This window comes from Nannospalax galili, unplaced genomic scaffold, assembly GCF_000622305.1.
Source record: "Nannospalax galili isolate Female #2095 unplaced genomic scaffold, S.galili_v1.0 scaffold17, whole genome shotgun sequence".
In the NCBI taxonomy this organism is placed as follows: domain Eukaryota; kingdom Metazoa; phylum Chordata; class Mammalia; order Rodentia; family Spalacidae; genus Nannospalax; species Nannospalax galili.
In genome coordinates, this window is record NW_008342276.1 from 5,899,562 (window position 1) to 5,919,755 (window position 20,194).

Here is a 20,194-nt window from a genome sequence, read left to right on the forward strand (position 1 = left end):
AACCGAGGTCTTTGTAAGAGCAGTCAGTGCTCTTAACTGCTAAGCCATCTCTCCAGCCCTCAAATACTACTCATTTTAAGATAAGGATTTTGCTATTTCACCCAGGCTTCTCTCTAACTACTGAGCTGAAGTGATCTTCCTGTCTCAGTTTCCTTTACAGATGGGACTGCAGACACGCTTGGCTCAATTTTAGTTTTGAATGCAACAGTAAATACTTAACTTAATTTTTAAACCTCAGTTGAAGAGATAGAATACTGACTCTTATTTATGATACAGCCAGTTACAAGCAGTTCCACTGACATGCTTCAGAAAGATTCTAATTTTAGAAAAATTATCTTCTACATAGGTACAAAAACCTCTTGGTTACTAACAGCTGGATCTGTTAACTGAAATATATTAAGATTTGTTTTTGGGGAGGTTAAGGTTTCTGATCTTGCAGAAGTAAAAGAAAATTCATAGGCATCACAAAACTATTATGGTATTTAAAATCAAGATACTGAATATTCAATGTGACCAATAAGGCATATCTTGGAAGTGGGGTGGACTGTGACAGAGGACAGCCACTGGGTGGGAGGAAACAGGCAGGTTAAGAACTCGAAATTTTACTTTACTTTCTTTCTACTGGCAATTGAACTGAGGACCGCATATACATGACAGCAAGCAATTTAACACTGAGCTATGTTCCTAGTCTCTTTTGAAAAAGTTTTTGTTTTGAGACAAGTTCTCACTTAGTTGTTGAAGTTGGCCTTAAGCACATTCTGTAGTTCAGGAAGGTCTTGAACTTGTGATCCTCCTACTTTCTGAGTAGCTGAGATGATAAGACTGTGGCATGAGGACTTGGAATTTGACATACAGGTAATGCTTCAGTTCTTTGGAGACTATGAGTCGAGAAATTAAAATGGAGGTTCTTTCAAAAAGCAGAAATCTCAGCAGCCTTAAAAACCTCTGTGACAGAATGTTTTCGGAAATAAATTTCTCAACAGTTCAAGAACATGGCCTGGAAAATTTGCCTTGCTGAGTTTTGAGAGTAGAGGAAAAACGAAAAAAAGAAAAATCAAAACTGGGGGCTGGAGAGATGGCTCAGCCATTAAGAGCACTGATTGCCCTTGCAGAGGACTCAGGTTCAAATCCCTGCACCCGCAGTGGCTAACAACTGTCTGTAACTCCAGTTCCAGGGGATCTGACACCCTTTTCTGACCTCCATGAGCATTGTATGACACGGCTACACTTACATACATGCAGGCAATAGACTCATACACATAAAAATAATAAATAAAACAAAACTAAACTAAAACAACAGCAACAACAATAACAAAACCCCTCTGCTTACCTTGCACCCAGTAATGATGACACTTAGACTGAAATCTACATTATCCATTTCTGTCCTCATAGGGATTAGAGGTTGTCATTATTAACCCATCTAATCATCACAACAGTTATAGATGGCTGGAATTATTAGCTAGGCTTTATCGAATGCACCTCAGTCTGCACGGACAACAGTAATAGACTATCTTAGACAGGCAACTTAAAAACAGCACAGAAGTTTATGACAGACCCTTCTGGAGGCTGGGAAGTCTAAGATCAAGGTTCCAACAGATTTGGTGTGTGATGTGTGTCTGTCCCTCACAGGCAGTACCCAGTGTATGTCCTCTTGTGCCTTCAGGGGCAAATAGGATTTCCAGGAACCTCTTTTATAAAAACACTAATTCTATGCATTAATCATCTAGTCACTCCACAAAAGCCCCATATCTTAATATTATTATATGAGAGATTAGATTTCAACATATGAATGTGGGGTAGCCGAGCATTCAAACTATAGAACTATGTCCCAGACTCCTCAAAATTCATGTCCTTCTCACATGCAAAATGTATTCACTCTATCCCAATGGTCCCCCAAATCTTAAATTTCAGCATCAACTCACAAAGTTCAAAGTCTCACACAGATCTACAACTCAGACGTGAGTAAAATTTAAAGATGTGTTTCATCCTAAGGCAAATGCCCCTCCAACTGTGAGACAGTGAAACCCAGAAAGTTATATGCTTCCAACCCAGAACAGGACAGACATAGGATAAACATTCCACTTGTGGAAGGAATAAACAGGAAGGAAAATAATGATAACAGGTCCTACCCAAATCTAAACCCAAGAATACATTATGTCTCAAGTCTTCAGGAGAATCTTTGCCTCAGATTCCTGCTTTCTTTACATACTCAAATGGGGTTGGTCTCCCACGGCTGCAAGTGGCCTTTCTCCATGGCCTTCACTGTGCAGACCAAATGGGAGCCATTAGGGGGGTAACGTCACTTGCCTGTCGTTCTTCTAGGCTGGAGCTGTATTCAGGTGGTGCTGCTGGTCTGGAATCTCCACCATGGCTTGGCCTCCATGGCCATACTGGGCATTTTCTTAGTAGGAGCTCTCTGATGTGGCCTTGCCCTGTGGAAGTTCTCTGCTTGGATTCTGAGCTCTCCAACATATCCTTTGAAATGTAGTTGGAGGTAGCCATGCCCCCATGGCTTATGCACCCATGGAGATGAAATCACATTTGAACTGCTTAAACCTTACTTGGGGCAGCCAGGAACACTGAACCATAATGTGAGGAGCAGAGCCTTGTAATTGTTCGTTTCCTAAGGCCTTGGCATTCTGAACCTGCGAAGAGTAAGATGGTTCCAAAGATCTCTTAACTGTCTTCGAGATCATTCTTTGTCTTACTGAATAGCAGCATCTTGTTTGCACATGTCCGCACCAATCGCCTTACTAAAGGTTCACTTGGGCACCCTTTGTGTTCTCTCTGAGCGTGCTCTTTCAGTCTCACAACATGGCTGCACTGATAATTTTCCCCATGTTCAAATTCTGCTGTCCTTTTGATTACCAAATGTATCTTTTTGTTTCTTTTTTGCATTTTATTATAATCAGGAGAAATCATACCATATTCTCAGCACTTTTTAAAGGTATTTCGTTCTTTAAATATTCTAGTTCATCACTCAAAACACTCCTATTCAATACTTAGACATGAACACAAGTCAGCCAAATTCCTTGACACTTGGTAACAAAGATGGAATGGTCCTGCCCTGATCGGACACCATGTTCCTCAATTTATTTGAAGGCTTTTATTGTTCATATCATCATCAACATTCTGATCAGGTTATTCTTAAGAATCCTGAGAAGAAATCCTTGATTCTCTCTTCTGAGCTCTCATCAGAAACACCCATTCAGGGTGGTGTATGTAAAAATTATTTTAACCTCTTACCCATTTCCCACTTTTACACTGTGAGGCATTTGTCATAGCAACATACACTTCTCAGTACCAATCTCTGTCTTAGTCTGTTCAGGCTACTCTAATGAAACAGTTTAGAGTGATTTATAAACAAGAGGAATTTATGACCCACAGTTCTGAAGTCCAGAATCAAGGTACCAGCTGACTTATTGTCTGGTGAAGGACCTGCTCATCAAAGACCTATGTTGTGTTTCACATATTTAGAAGGGGCAAACAGACTCCAGAAGTCCCTTTTGTAAGGACACTAGTCATATCATGAGGGACTAACCTGACACTTAATCACCTCCCAAAGTCTCCACTTCTGGTACTACTGAACTGAAGACTAGGTTTTAATATGACTTTGGGGGGATGTAAATATTTAAACATTTATATCAATTAAGGAGCCTAGGAATCAGGTAGATTAGGTTACTACTTAAGTAAAAGAGGGTAAAATTGGCAGCTTCAGAATTTAAAATCACATTGTCCAACTTCAAACTGAGTCTTGTTCAGGAATGTTAGCATGTAGTTAGTTCATTTGGACCACCACCTTAGATATTTAAAATGTGTCCATTTATACAAAAATTTTAGTTTCCTTCTGTTGTCAAATATAATGTAAATCATGATCTCCACACAGTAGTTTCCATTATGAAGCAACTGTTACGTGGCCAATCAAGAATAAAGAAAACAGAATAAGAATCTATGTATTTGGTGAGCCTCTTAATAGAAGTCTCACCAACTTACTGAAGAGAAAAGACAGATGAAAGCTCTCCATGAATCTCTATCCTTTTTGTACTGAAGGAGGGAAATGGCTAACAGTATCTAAAATTTAATGAGGACAGTTGAGAGTTCTATGTAAGTTATGAGGAAAGGAGGAAATAAATTTAAACTAGCAAAATGTTTACTTCTCTTGGTAATCGCCAAAATGTTATTTGTCTATAAATATGTAACAAACATGTTGGGGTCATTTAAAAACTAACCAAACAAGGTGATACCAGAGGAACCTCAGGGCATCAGAACTGGAAAGTGATTAAATTTGATAAGCAAAAACCCAACTCTGCTGTTCTGATCCTCCTCAGAAGAAAGAACCGTGTTAAGTAGGGGGTTTAATTAGCCATGAAAGTACAGGTAGTCCACTTGGGGAAGCTGCAGGTTATTTATGTACAGCCCATAGGAGAGGGAGGGTTGACAAGGCAGAAAGTTACATAACAGCCACCTTAGCAAGATTACCCCACCCTGACCAGCCACTCCAGCTCTCTTGTCTGAAATACTTAAGGTGTATTAACTACTCTATATTGATTGCACACTCACCAAATAGCTATCATGGCACTTAAATTTCTCATGTAACTTGTCTATATAGAGGGAGCCTATTGTTTTGATTGCCTTGAAAGTCTGCATTGTGAAGTTACTTGGTGTTCTAGCATTCTGCCTGAATTTGCCTTTGTCTTCCAATGCAGCCTGCTCAGGCTAAGAGTACATCCAGATCCTCCCAAATGAGCATGCTTATCTGCATTGATCATTAAGTGGATTCTGGCTATGAGGTTAATGTGAGTCTACTTTTAAGAGATGGATCCACTCTTGCTATGCCAGTAAATCAAATTTCTGGCCTTCTGTTGTTGAACTTAGCTGCTGGATTATGGTGACACCACTCAGGGTGCTTTGTAGAAACATATCTAGGTGTCCTATGGACCTACCAGATCCCACTTCACTGACTCAGTGTGCCAAGTGGAGATTTTCCATTTGAAACCAATGAACAACTTCTATGAATTTTTCACCTGTGAACCATTCTTAGAAATGCATCCTGTTTTCCAAGAGAAAGTTGTATATAATTTTCCATAGTCTTCCCATGAAATGGGCAGTAGATTCTGTTGTGTACTGTGTCACATGCATGATTGATACCTCATTCATGGCCCTTGCTTGCCAAGCTGCTCTTAATCTACTAGCAAGCATGGCTAATGGAGTGTCCTAATTTCTTTAGATTGTCTATCTATATTTCTTGAGATAGAACTGTTCTTGAATCCATTCTCTCATTCTCAAGGGTATTTAGGGGAAGATTTCTTAAGAAGCAAATTTTGAGGAAGAATACCCAGAATACATTTCAGATGGGCTGTTCTGCCATGTGTTGAATGAAGCCGGAAGGAATGGGGTTAATGACTCAAACTGGGCTTGGAGTCAACCAAGCCCAGGTGGGAATGCCAGATCTCCTTTTGCTTCAACCCTGGATGGGTTAAACACACACACACTGTTTATCATTTATTAACAAAAACATTCTTGAATGCCAACTTTGTGCTAAATAAAGTCCCTGAAAGCTGGTATAGAGAAATGAAAATATAGAATTGTCTCAAACTCCAGGAACCATATGGTTTAGGGACCAGGTAAGGATGTAAGAAAAAGTAGTCGCAAGTCTTTATGAATGGTTAAGCAATGGACAGAGATGTGCAGGAGGCATAGTGGGGTAACAGTGCCCAAGAAGAGTGTCCATGCTGGGCTCCCGTGATGGTGAGCAGGAAGGTGATAAGAGCCAACGGAGGGACATACTCAAATTGTCTAAGGATTGCTGAGCATAAAGGATGAAGGGTATGTGTGTATGAGGGTGCTGGGCAACTAGGGAGGGCATGAAGCTTAATGGGGGCTTTTATCCAGTACTGAGGAATATTGACATTAGTGTAGGCAGGAGGGAGCCCTTTTGGCCAAATGGATAATGAGGGTGGTAGGCTGGAGAAGGAACAAACTTAAAAAGAAAGCATCAGGGAACAAAACCAGAACCAAATAGTCTGATGGACTGAGGATGCAGCCAGGATGAAGGCAATGGCTGTGAAGGCCAAAAGCTGAATATGAAAAGCAAGGGATATGTAAGAGGTAGAATTTGAAAAAAATATGTTGTCCTCATTGATAGCCACTAGCAGTGAAATGCTTGTGGACTTTGGTACCTGCTGAGTGACCTTTTTCATAGAAAGAGCAGTAATCTTGCCTGCTGTTACATGGCTGTTTCTATTTGAGAAATGGAACATTAGAGGTTTTAAGGAAAACTATAACCCACTGAGGGGATTAGCCCCAAGATGCTGTGACATTTGTCATCAATTCTCAGGTTCCAGGACCCAGGAGGTCATTAACTCCTGGCTGATGGTTCAGGTGAGCTGTTCTGCCACGTGTTGAATGAAGCTGGAAGGGCCCGGGTTTGGAGTCAGGCAACCTGGGTGGGAATCCCAGATCTCCCTTTGCTTCAGCCCTTGATTCTCAGCAATGTTCACTTTCTATAACATGGAACTAAGAGGACCTAGAGAATGGTTGATTGCATTTAGTGAGTTCTTGCTTAAATAAATGTAGCTGTGACAGAGCTAAGATTCTGCCATGACTATGGCTACCTACACAGTCCACACTCTTCTTTGCTCTTTTTCTCCCCTTCTTTGACATTAAACCTGTGCATTACTTTCATTATTATTATTTTTTTTTTCAGAGCTGAGGACTGAACCCAGGGCCTTGCGCTTGTTAGGCAAGCGCTCTACCACTGAGCTAAATCCCTAATTCCTCATTATTATTTTTAAAGATGTGCTAGAAGCTTAGTTTTATATTTCTCCAATAGTCCAAGAGTTATTTATGGCGAGTGTGACATGGTGCAGTGACCACAACCCAATGCGAGTGTTTTAAAAAATAAGGAAAAATATATTTTAGGTTTTGTGCTGTTACTGATTTTCTAGGTTTAGCTTACTGTCATCAGAGGATATTGTTTGTATTATTTCTACCTTATGGGAGTTATTATCTCTATATGACCTAATCTCTGGCTAATTTTGTGCATGTTTTATGTGGATTTGAAGGGAAAGTGTATTCTCTAGTATCAAGGTACAAAATCCTGGATATATCCAGGGATACCTATCTGAGTTTTCTATATATATGTTTATCTCTGTGTACCACATGACCTGTATTGGACTGAGAGTGACATATATTAAATTATCCATCACACTTGTATTTCATCATGAACTTTCTATGGTTTCTGCTATAAAAGTTGCTGCTGTATTTTATCATGTGTTGTGTATTAATTCTTATTCAACATTCCTTGTGTATTCTGGCCTTCAGCATAAAGCAGCCCTTCCTTGCCTTATTTTATGCTCTTCAGCCTGCATTTACCTCGTCATATACCAAGACTGAAATCGGTGCTTTGCGTAGCTCTTCTCTGCGTTTGCTTCGTATGTTCCCTGCATCTTTCACCTTCTAAAATCACTTTGTGTTAGGAGCACTTCTTGTGCTCGGCAGAGTTTGTTTTCCTGATGTTACGTTTCTGACTGGCATGCTATATACTTCCCAACATGCAACTGAAATACCACTAACTATTTGTTTCCTTTGTCATTTCTTCTTTCCTTCAGCCAGCCTCAAGTCTCACCTAGGCTTCTAATCTCCTTGGTAGCAGCAGTTTGGGACCCATCTGGACCTGATGTCTCCTCCTGAGCCATCTGCCTCAGCTGAATCCTCATTTTTAATTCATGTTGGTTCTCATACTCCAGCAGGGAAGACTCCATCTCCCACACAGGAGGCTCTGCAGAGAACTCATCAGTGGTGAACTTGAACAGCAGTGGCATAAAGCTTGAAAAACCCATTCTCCAATTGGGGTTGACACACATAATGAAATTTCCAGTATTATTGATGCTTGATGGTGTCTCAAAATAGTCCTGATAACTGACTGACTTAGGGATTATGTTACAGCACATAAATTCACTGCTGGAAAGAACCATAGAAAAAAATCTGCAGGAAATTTCTCCCAAAGGCATTAATCAATTTTATAATATTCCAGGAAACTTTCCAGTCTTGGGGAGGAGGTCAGTGATATTGTGTAGCTGGCAGGAGTCAGAAGGGTTCCTTGGGCTGCCTAACTTTGTCATGCATTGTGTAGGTATGACTTGAGACCCAGCCATGCTGGCTGGTTATGTGATACTGAAATTTATATAATACTCCTTGCTTCAACTTTTGTGCATTAAAGAATGGGGACAGTAAGAAAATCTCAGAGAGCTCTTAAGAAGACCAAGGAGAGTTATGAAGCCAAATATTAGACAGGTAATATAAAGGACCAGTCATAAAATTACTTGAACCTCCTAAGTGTGAGGGACAGGAATGAGGAGGAGAGTTCATTCCTTTGTCAAAGGAGAAAACTCTGCTGGGCTTCTGTGACCTAGAGCCCTGTCTGCAGCAGTTATGCACTCAACAATATTCACTCCTTCCTTTCTTTTCTAGAAGGGCAGAAGTCTGTCTTTTTAATGTAGAATTTCACAATTATTTAATATTACAACTAGTTCACATGTATTTAAAATACTAGCTAGACCGTTACAAAAATAGATACCAGTTGTGTGTACCTGTAGGCGGCCATTTTGCAGTCTCTGGACTAAATGAATAAGCATAAAGCCTCATATAAGACAAGCATTCCTCAGACTGCTAATTCATTACATCTGAAACCTTGACATCATATTCTTAGGAGAAAGGACTTATTTTATTAGGTAGGTAAGACCCAAGGGAAGAAGAAACTCAGAGCAAGGAAGACATCTGCTGCAGGCCCAGGAAATCAGCAGAGATAGAGGGAGGAAAAAACAGAACAGGGTGGGTTCTTCATGGAAAAACTAACCCCTCATTCCTCTTGCTCCAACTCGCTGGCACTCTCATATTATCATTCAATCCCAGGGCAGATATAAAGACACCGAGAGGGCACTGGGGAGCAGGGCGTGGAGATGCTACAGATGGTTGGAGTAAAAAAGGACCTGGTAGCTTCTTTAGAGTGAAACTACTGAGATAAGAACTAAAAGCCACATTGAGTAAGGAGGCAAGGAGTTCATTTTCTTCCTGTCCAAATCTGTTTGGCTTTTCCCCATCAGCAACTGTGAACCTAGCCAAATTCTTCCCATTCGTGGGAGCTGCAGCTGTCCCACACATGTTGTAAATAGGACCAGTAGAGCTGTTCCTATTTTTAGCACTCTAATGTGGATGCAAGGTCACCAAGAGTCTCTACTTGCTGGCTCAGCTCCTCAGTCTTCCTGCTTTCTCTCTTCTTTCTCTACCTTTATGCTTAATTCTCTTTTTTTACACCTCTTCAACTCTGACACCTATATTTTTGTCATTGGGATGCAAAGAGACTCTATAAACATTTACTTCCTCTTGGCTGCCTTTCCATGGGTCCTGGATTGGGTGGCAGGCATATCTATCCTATGGCATGAAGAGTTACTTATGGACTTTGGAAAACTTGACTGCAATCTTGAATGGAAGTCACATCTTTTTCTCTTGGGAGAGAAAAGAGCTTTAAGACTTCTGCCATCTGCCCCCTCCAGGCAGACTACTGAGGACACTGAGGCTCAGGTGGATTTGCTTTGCAGTAACATGAATAATGGATGTCACTGTAGCACATACTCATGGAATGTTCTCCAGTGTTAAGCACTTCATATGATTTCCTCATTTAACTCTCACAACCTGACATCTATTTCAATTATTGCCTTCTTATAGATGACAAAACTGAGGTATGGAGGTTTAAGGAACTTATCCAATGTCACATAGACTACCAATGGTAAACCCAAAAAAGACACTTGGGATCCTGATTCCAATTCTCCCACTCCTTCTAGAACCGGTGCTTGTGCAGATACTTCATGGGGAAAGGAACAGAAGAAGAATGGGAAGGCTGGAACACTGTCTGAGCCACATATCTTCCCGCTATGTGCTATGGGGGCTTCCTTTCCATGTTCTCCATGAGAACCTTTTTTGACAAAAGCACAGCCTGGCGAAGCTCCTCTCACTCTCAGAGGCAGAAAGGCTGCCGAGAACGGAGGAAAGTTTGCCTGTTACCTGTTTTCAGGGTCAGCCAAGGTCATGCTTCGGGTGACATAGCACATCTTGAGGGGGATGTTCTTACGATCTCTGTGGAAGGAGAAGGACTGCGATGACAGCGTTTCTGCAGAGCCTCCCCCCAGCCGAGGGGACTCAGGTGGAGGCGTTTCCCAGCCGATCTCAGACACCGGGGACCCTTTCTTCACGTAGGGTGTAGCTTCTCTCATGTACTTCACTGCAAACAAAAGACAAGAAGAAGCGCTGTTAAGAACACCGGGGTCGAACTTATGGAATGTCTGTTTCTGAAAGAAGCGTGCGTTGGACAAGCTCTCAATACCAAGCCTCTTAAATTCTGAACAAGATGTGGATGTTTCTGTTCCTTTCAATATAATTATACTATTATTTAAATTACATGCCCGCATCAATTCTCAGAACTTGCTATTACGGTGTCCTGCACTTGGGAATTACTTGTGGCTTTTTTCCCCCAGCTCTGACAATGTCTATCCATTCTGAGTATAAGTCATATTCCAGGAGAAAGAGTGGGAGGAGAATGGGAAGTGTAACTTGAGCTGAAAGGCATATGATTTGATGAAGATGTAAGGAACCTGGCAGCCACATCACTGCCCAGGATGCTGTTTTTATGTTAAGAAGCAAGGGTGGGATTTTCAGTTTAAACACTGCAAAGCTCCTGTGTACAAAGAAATAGATATGAAAGTATACATTCTAATGACAAAATTTGTAGTTGCAAACCATTATTTTTCAAGGCTAAAATTAAAATATATATAACACGTTAAAGTCATTGTAATCTCTGTAGCCATTAAAAATGACATAGATACAGGTGTGTTGACGTGGGAAGACCTGCAAGATATATGATTAGTGAAAACACGAAGTAGACAGCAGTCTTACTATAATATTTTTGTGCATAAAATCAAGAGCGTATATATACTTGTATACCTACAATTATTTCTAGGTATGTAGTCAAGAAAATATCAATAGCAGCTTATTCTGAGGAATGGAAGGAAAGGCCATGGTGAAAAAGAAATAGGCCTTTATTATTTCTTTTCTAGCTTTTTCTAGCACTTTCATGTTTAACCATATTCATATATTACTTTCACAAAGTTAAAAAAGGTAACAAAAACTGAGTAGAACAGACAGAAATTCTACTCTTTCATGTTTGCTTTGGTAATAAGCGATGATTTGCCTCTTCCAAATTTAAATATTTGATCTTTAGTGACCTTTTCAGTTGACAGGGCAACCAAGATTCTGGAAACATGAATATAAACTTCTGTATCCTTCTCTCTCTGAGCCCCATATTCTCATTCTCTGCTGCACGGCAGGGAGAGATGCATGGCTTAGTTCCTTACAGGTGTCTGTTATTCTCAATGGCAGTGGATTGGAATGAATGGAAACTAGGTGACATCTATTTCAGAACTTGGATGAGCCAGTTCACAAGCCAGTATTACTGTGGTGAGAGACTGGAGCTAGGTTAGGGAGACTACAGAGAAGAATGGCATGTAGTGTTCATGCTCAGTAGCCATGACATCAGAGTGACTGCAGTAAACACTGTGGTGCCCTGTCTGCATCTTTTTCCTGCATCTGAGTTGCTGTGAGTTGACTGAAAACAGAGTGTCCCCATTCCCCTGCTTTGTGGAGCTGCTCTTGGCCCAAGAGAGGCTGCAAAGACTGAGAGGCTGCAGAGTGGCCGCCTGACCCCAGACAGACTCTCAGAGATGCTTCTAACAAAGCCCACTAGAGACAGGACCTAAAACAGGTATGGAAATCACAATACAAAGTACAGTGACTATGTTTTATAATGGGAGTAAAGTGCTTTGAAAGATTCCACAGGCATGAATCCAGAAGTACCAAAGACAAGCCTAGGTCTATAACAATTTCATATACTGATTACATAGCCAGTTGCATGTAGGATGGACACATAGTGGGGTAGTCAATAAGATGTACACAAAAGAGTCATTTTAATACAAGACACAGGACAAGTCATTCAGTACCAACACATATTGAAAAGAAGATAGTGAAATTTTAACTGAATACAAGTGTAATTAGTAGGTGTCCATGGTTCCAGGGCACCCTCAAATCTGTGAGCAGAGGTTACAGTTAGAAAAAGAGAAAAATCACTCACAAATGGTGTGTTTAAGGAAGATTTGTTTCTAGGTACTATATTTAAAGAAGAATACAGACATGGCTAAGAACAAATGGAGACAATTCCCGGGGACTGACTTTAGCCCTGTAAAGCTAAATGAAGTAGGCCTCTTCTTGAATAATTTTTAATCTTCTGTAATGTATACATGTGTGTGCATATATATGTGGTGGTATAAATATGTGACTATAAATGTGGGTAAAGCTTAAAAACTAGAAAGGAGACCAAGAGACAGCGAAAATAGGTCATGAGGAAGGATGAGTGTATGTGAGAAAAAGGTCGTGTGGAACAGGAAAGGAAAAGAGACTGGAGGGTTTATAAGGAAGGATTAGGGATAGCAGGAAGATGGGATAGATGGGAAGGAAAAATCACTACAGTGTTCTTTGTTCAAAAAGACCACAATGCTATCTAATACCCTGTATGCTAATTTAAAAAATAAAACAATCATACTTCTTGCTTTTGTAGAAGGCAAAACAGCACCTGACTTTACATATTGTAGAATTCTACTTATTGATATATACAGGAAGTTCAAGCATCAGTTGAGATGGGTTGAGAATTTTATTTGAGTGGATTATTATCCTTCAGATTGGCGTTTAGAATGAGTGTCTCAAGAGTGAGAACCAAGGGTGCTCCATGAATAAGTGACATTTGAACTTAGCCTTAAAAAGGGCAAGACTAGGCTGGAAAGATGGCTCAGGGTTAAGAGCACTGGCTGTTCTTGCAGAGGACCCAGGTTCGGTTCCCAGCACCCACATGGCAGCTAACAAAGGTCCATAATTCCAGTTCCAGGGAATCTGAAGCCCTCTTCTGACTTCCACAGGCATTTCATGACATGGGTCCACATACATATATGCAGACAAAGCACTCATACACATAAAACAAAAAAATAAAGAGGCTAGGACTTTAAAATATAGAGTTGAGGGACTGGAGAGATGGCTCAGCAGTTAAGAGCACTGACTGCTCTTGCAAAGGACCTGGGTTCAATTCCCAGCACCCACATGGCGGCTATGAACTGTCCTTAACTCCAGTTTCAGAGCAATCCAAAACCCTTTTCTGACCTCTGCAGCATTGCACGACACAGATACACTCATATACATGCAGACAATACACTCATACACATAAAATAAAAATACTAAAATAAAATATAAAAAAATTAGAGTTGAGCTGGGTGTGGTGGCGCACGCCTTTAATCCCAGCACTCAGGAGGCAGAGGCAGGTGGATCTCTGTGAGTTCAAGGCCAGTCTGGTCTACATAGTGAATTCCAGGACAGCTGGGGCTACAGGGAGACCCTGTCTCAAAAAGACCAAAAAAAAAATATTATAGTTGAAAATAACAGTCCTTTTATATGCTGTACTCTGATTTGTAATTTTGATGGCAATTACACAGGAAAGGAAAATCAGACCTCAGTTTGGAAGAGGGATAAAGAATGTCTGTCACGCACTGAGTCATGGGCCAAGTACTGAAGCAGGTTATTCATGTATCTTCCTATATTTAAGATTCCCAGTTGCTATTTAAGGACCCATTTTATATTTAATGAGGAAACTAAGGTCTAGAGAGGAAATTACTAAGGTATCTTTAATTTATAGAGTATCCGTGTACCCATAGGCAATATAAGCATAAAGATATGTTGGTATCCTTTTCAGAAAAGCCTTGTGGGCTGAGCACATAAGCTGTCCCTTGCAGTTAGTAGTCTTGTATACATCACTGCATACTGCTCAGAAGTTTATCACACATGGACTTACAGGGTATAACAGTATTAAAACACTGGTTTTTAATCTTCTGTAACATATACATGCATAAAGATAGTATAATAATGTCTTGAAGAAAGTTTACTTTATTGGGAGTACTATTTGTGTAGTGGTGTGGCTACTGTTTGATTATCCAGATGTATTCCCTGAAATCTGGCTATGCCACTTAGATAAGCGATGCACAATGGCAAGTGCATACGTTTTGATTTTATTGGTAGGCAGTGGCAGTAATAATGGTATTCAATGAGCAAGACGGTGGCCCAGTCATTGGCCAACTGTAGAGGGAATTCCCAGCAAGTGTGACTGGGCACAGCTAAGAGGAATGATATTCAAAGTAGGTCCAGCAGTTCCAGGCCCTCAGGAATTGCTTCCAGACACAACCCAAACAACATTCTAAATATCCTCCTAGACATAAAGAATTCTAGAAATATGTGGTTTGCTCTATTTGTGGACAAAATCTTAGCTGAGAAGCATGTATTTACCAAGTACCCACTTATATGATATGGATTTAGGGTAATTTATACAGAAAAGATGGTATAAATATGCCTTGAGAAAATTTACTTATTGGGAGTAATAATTCTGTAGAGTGATTCTCTTAAATGATCAATTGAAAATAAAGACAAAGAAGATATTTAATAAGGTCAGTGTGATAATTTAGAAATTTGTTCATTCACTAAAATATTATCAGTCTGTCTTTATAGACAAAGGATTGTGTGGCCCATGAGTGATAGGAAATAGCCCCTGATTAAAAGACATTTAAGTAAAGAAAAAGAGGAAGAGAGGGAAGGAAGTAAGCGACATGAATACTTCCATTAAGTTTTAAACTTGGTTTAAAAAGGTATTAAACTTGGGGCTGGAGAGATGGCTCAGCAGTCAGGAGCACTGACTTCTCTTGGAGAGTACCTGGGTTCCATTCCCAGCACCCACATGGTGGTTAACAACCATCCATAACTCCAGTTCGAGGGAATCCAACACCTTCTTCTGACTTCCGTGGTCATTGCACAACACAGGTGCACTTATATACACCCAGGCAATACACTTAGATACATAAAATAAAAATAATAAATAAAATACATTTTTCTAAAAGGTACCAACCTCTACAAATTTCCAGTGGCCTCTTAGAATCAAATGCAAATTCTTTATGGAAGAAAACAATTTCATCCTAGGCTCAAATAATGCTTGTGAACCCTCTCCAAAGGCAATGAGCTGGCATAAAAATCAAAGAAAATATTGCACACAGGAAATAAAGTATTATGAGCAAGAGCTAGCGGGAGCACTTGATGGTGGTTAACTGTCCTATGGACCTGAAAGCTAGAAGTGGGTTGTTGCAACACAAGTTTGAGATCATTTTCCAGAGATTGTTTAAAGAAGAGACCTAACCTACTAGCTAAAAAAACAAAACAAACAAAACAAAAAACAACAGCAACAACTAAAACAAGCAAACAAGATATCTAATACTGAAAGCATCATCATCATCATCATCATCATCATCATCAATAATCCCAAGATTACAGCTTCAAAAGAGAGACCTATCAGAAGAAGGAATTAGTGAATTATAAGTTAGAAATTACACAAAGGAGATGGTTCAGTGGTTAGGAGTGTGCACTGTTGTCTTAGATGACCCAAAATTGGTTCCCAACACCCATATTGGGTATGAGGTAGTTTGCGACCATCTGTAACTCCAGCTGCAGGGGGATCTCAGGCCACTGTTCTCCTTGAGCAACTGCACTCATGTGCATATATCCCTACACAAACACAATGAAAAATAAAAACAAATCTTTTCAAAAAAGAAGAAATTACAAAGAATGTGCTACAAATTTTTGAAATGATAGCAGATACAGACTATAGATTAAGAAGTAGGAAAGACTAAATGAGATGTTTAACTGTAGACCCGGAATAGTAGAGTTAAAAGAATGTGGCAAGATCCCAAGAATGTTCTTGATGCAAACACGCCGACCCACAGGGTCCGGAAATCTGACTTGATTTTGCTGACCAACACTTGAGAACTTCAGCATTAAGATAGGTAGAAATAATGTGTAATTTATTCTTTATACTTTGAGTTGGCTTAGAGTTTCCTTAGAGCCTATTTCTCTACTGAGATCTTGAGCTAGACCTCTGGCTTTCACTAGTGTTGTGAGGGAGTCTCAGCAAAATTTCTAAATGGATCTCCTCAAGATTTCTGGCAGAAAACAAGTTTTCCATTAAATAAAGGAGGTGAAAAGATAATCCTCACTGTTCCTGAGGACAGCTGGGGTCCTGGGATGTCTTCCTGTATCTGTCTTGAATGAGAACAGCACTTTCCTGCTTAATGTTCTAGGTGCAGAGCTGGGGAGATGGCTCAGTAAAACACTTCTGCACTAGCGTGTGTGAGGGCCTGCAGTCACATCCCAAGAACCCATGGAAAGTCAGACCTGGTAGTGTGTATCCTCAATCCCAGTTTTCCTAAGGTGAGATGGGAAGCAGAGAGAGAGAGGAATCCCCAGAAGCTGGAGGGCCAGCTAGCCTGGCATATGCAGTTGAAAACAACAAAAATACCCTGCCTCAAAAAAGTGGAAGGCGAGGACCGACGCACAAAGCTGTCCTCTGACCTTCACATTGTGCCACGGTGTCTGTGCCCACACTCATGCAGACAAATGCTTACACACACACACACACACACACACACACACACACAGACCTTTTGTTTAGGAGTCATTTCATTTTTTTCCCTCTTGGTGCTGGGATTCTAACCCAGGGTCTTGTGCATGGTAGGTAGATTTTCTACACTGAGCTACATCCCCAGCTCTTTAATCCTGCTTGTATTTGATAGGCATGGAAAACAAACAAACTTGTTCCTGTGTGAAACAAAGAAGAAACCTGTTGTTGAGTATCTCCAGTGGCCCATGGTTTTTCACCCAGAAGAAAGGATGAGATGATTAGATGATTCCTTCAGCTGAAGGGGATTCTGTACTATTTCTACAAGGCTTAGCAGTCAGGCAGAAGCATAGCTCTGTGGCTGTGCACTCGAATCCTCCCCAATTCTTGATGGAGGCGGGAGGCTAAGGACTCCTATGGAGAGTAAGAATGGTGCAGTCATGTTTGGAGGAGATAAAGTTATGCTTCTAATAAGGAAAAAGTACGCGAAAGGTTTCCCTGTTTCTTTGTGGCTCATATTCTAAAATTGCTACATGTAATCCAAATAGCAGGCATGGTCTAATATAGAGATAAGAAGGTGCTACCTAAGACTGGCTTCATATACGACAGGTACCCCAAATCAGTGTATTGAATACGAGGTACGCTATTCATTTAGCTAGCTTAGAATGAAATACAAGACCTAGTAGGGCAGCTCTGCTGCCTGAAATTGTCAGGGACTCAGACTTCTGCTGTCTTCTGTGCTGTATCCTCACTATGCCACTGTGAGTCAAGATGGCTGCCTCAGTTCCACCCATCCAGACCAAAGTCCCATCAAGATAAGGGAGTAAGTGAAAAGTACACCATGTACCTTACTTTCGTTTCCTGTTGCTGCGATACATATCCTGAAAGAAGCAACTTGAAGGAGAATTTATTGACTCACAGTTGCAGGTTACAGTCCATCAGTCCATCAGTGTAAAGAACTTAAGGCAAGAACTTGAAGCAGCTAGGCATATAACATCCACAGTTAAGAGCAGGGAGAAATGAATTCATGCAGGCGTGTCGGTGCTGGGCTGGCTCTCTCTCTTTCACTCAGTCCAAGACCCAGCTAATGAAATGGCACCGTGGTATTCAGGTTGGGTTTTTCAACCTCAGTAGCTCAACTAAGAAAATCACAGGTGTACCCACAGGCCAACCAATCTAGAAGCTCTCTCACTGAGAGTCTCAGGTGATTCTAGATTGTGTCAGCTTGACAACCAAACCAGCCATCACACCATCTTTCCTTTAACTCCAATTTCCAGACATCGATACACTATTTTCGCTTACAAATCACGGTCCAGAAGTAGTCACATGACTGCATCTACATGAAAAAGAAATTTATTCTTTACTTGGACTAGTTCTATGGACCCCCCAGCTGAAAATTGGTGTGGAGAAGAGGCTATTACTGTGGGAGAATAAAATGGGTACTACGGTATAACTCTCAACTCTTAATACATGGATGCATCCCTAATCCTTCTGAGTGTCACAAACTAGATTTATAACACATAAGTAAATGTGTCAGAGTAAGCTGCGAAGAACACAATGCTAAGAATTTCTTCTGTACTAACTCATTTGAACCCACAACATTCTATGCTACAAGCATTATGTCAATCCCATTTTACCAAAGGCACTGTACTAGAGAGGGGCTAGTCACACACTGAAGTTTACAGATGGATGAAACAACAGGTGTATTTAGTAGAATGGCTCAAATCCTTACTTTTAAACATGAATGATACTATTCCTCATACTGTTTAAAAACTAATGCATGTGTGCATGTTTTTGTATGTGTGTGTGTGTGTGCGTGTGTGTGTGTGTATGTGTGTGTGTGTAAAAGCCAATGTTTTCCCGTGCAGGGAGAAAATATCCAATTAACAGATTGTTCCCTGTAACATAAGAGAGTTTGATTTTGTAATCTTGAACTATTAAACTATGGCATTTCAATAAACACCTTTTAAGACACTGTAATATATATTCATAATAGAGGGTTTAACCTGGTAGAACTGAACAGCTAGTGTCCGCATAATTACACCTCCATGTGCTTACAGACACTTATTTCAGGGAAAGAGCTGTTGAAACCAATCAAGAAGCAGCCAGGCCCAGTTCAGGGCTCCTAATAATCAGAACTAATTAATAGACCATGGCCTTTCTGGGCATCATGAATTAAAAACTGTAGTTGAGCAATTAAAATTCCAATCTTCTACAAAAAGGAAGAATAGAAAAAAGAAAATAGAAAAAAGTGGGAGGCAAGCTGTAAGAAGCAGTGCTCAAATCAACAATCCAAGTTGCTTTAAATATGTTTGTAGTTTTTCATCTAAGGACAGCGAGTTGTGAGGCTTTCAAAAGAACATTCAGGAAAGCCCAAGTTTGCTAAGGCCCCAAGTTACCACAATGAAAGCTTTGTTGGGGTGGTCAGATGACATTTGAAAGGAAAAGCACACACAGGCTACAAATGAAGAAACGCTTCAGATTGTCTCATCTGTCTAATTGACTTACCTCCCAGGCTGGTTTCTAAGGAGCCAGAAAATCTGATCTGTTCAAGCTTTCTTCTTAAAAATAGCAACAACAACATCAACAAAAGAGAGGTTGCTGGGAGGAAGAGTAATATTTCATGACTGCAGGGGGTACCGAATGCAAACTGTGAGCTTTCTAAAGTGATTGACAGTGAGGAAGATCTGCGGGTGACAAGAAACCCGAGTATCCAGACATTTGGCGAATCACTCAAGCGGATCACAGGTTGTTGGGTATGGAATATGCTGATAAAATGCCATATCAGGCATTTCCTTAGTGATATGTTCCTAGGTCACTTTAGGAAAGATGCAGGGGGATGTCATTTATATTTCCCAAAAGATGACGAAATGATGAAAGAGGCAATCTAACTTTCTCCCAGACTTCAGCTAATCTCTCAGAAGGGTGACAGCGTAGTTGAGAGAGAATTGGCCCTGGGAGCCAGGGACCTGGATTACAGTTTCAACTCTGGCATTAACTAGCTTTCCAGGCCTGGACAAGTCACTGTACCTCCCTCATCTCATTTTCCTCACCTGTCAAGGAACGAAATAAGGTCCCTGCACTTCAAACACTGTGATTCCTTGGGAAGCGGCCTCCTCCAAAAAACAAACACACAAAATAATATGTTGGGGGTTAGGACAGACATAGCTCAGTTAGTAAAGTGTATAACACACAAGCATGATGGGCCAGGTTTGATCCACACTTGTGTAAAAAGTGGGTATGATAGTACATGCTTGTAATCTCAGCACTGGGAGGTGGAGACAGGAAGATCTCTGGGGTCTGCTGGTCAGCCACGCTAGAGGAATCAGCAAGCCCCAAGTCCCAGTGAGAGACTGTCTCAAACAATTAGATGGATGGCTCCTGAGGAATGATGCCCCACCTCCCATGGGAACATACCCACTCATTTATCCACTGGATGTGCGTGCACATGTGTACGTACATAGACACACAGACACACAGACACACACAAAGAGAGAGAGGAGAGAGAGAGAGAGAGAGAGAGAAACATGTTGACTTTATCTTGCTATATTTGTATCATCAACCACAAATAACCCGGCTACAATGTGTATCAAATTCTAGTCAAAGGGCTGG

The 20,194-nt window shown here is 40.7% G+C and overlaps 1 protein-coding gene across 1 annotated transcript in view; it reads right to left on the reverse strand.

Moving 5' to 3' along the window:
- Positions 1–20,194, reverse strand: part of Sntb1 (syntrophin beta 1) — a gene marked incomplete at its 3' end in the record, with an annotated part of 258,074 nt that overhangs the window by 138,850 nt on the left and 99,030 nt on the right. Inside the window, 1 exon segment of the mRNA XM_008837985.1 lies at positions 10,063–10,279. Coding sequence (XP_008836207.1) covers positions 10,063–10,279 — 217 coding nt within the window.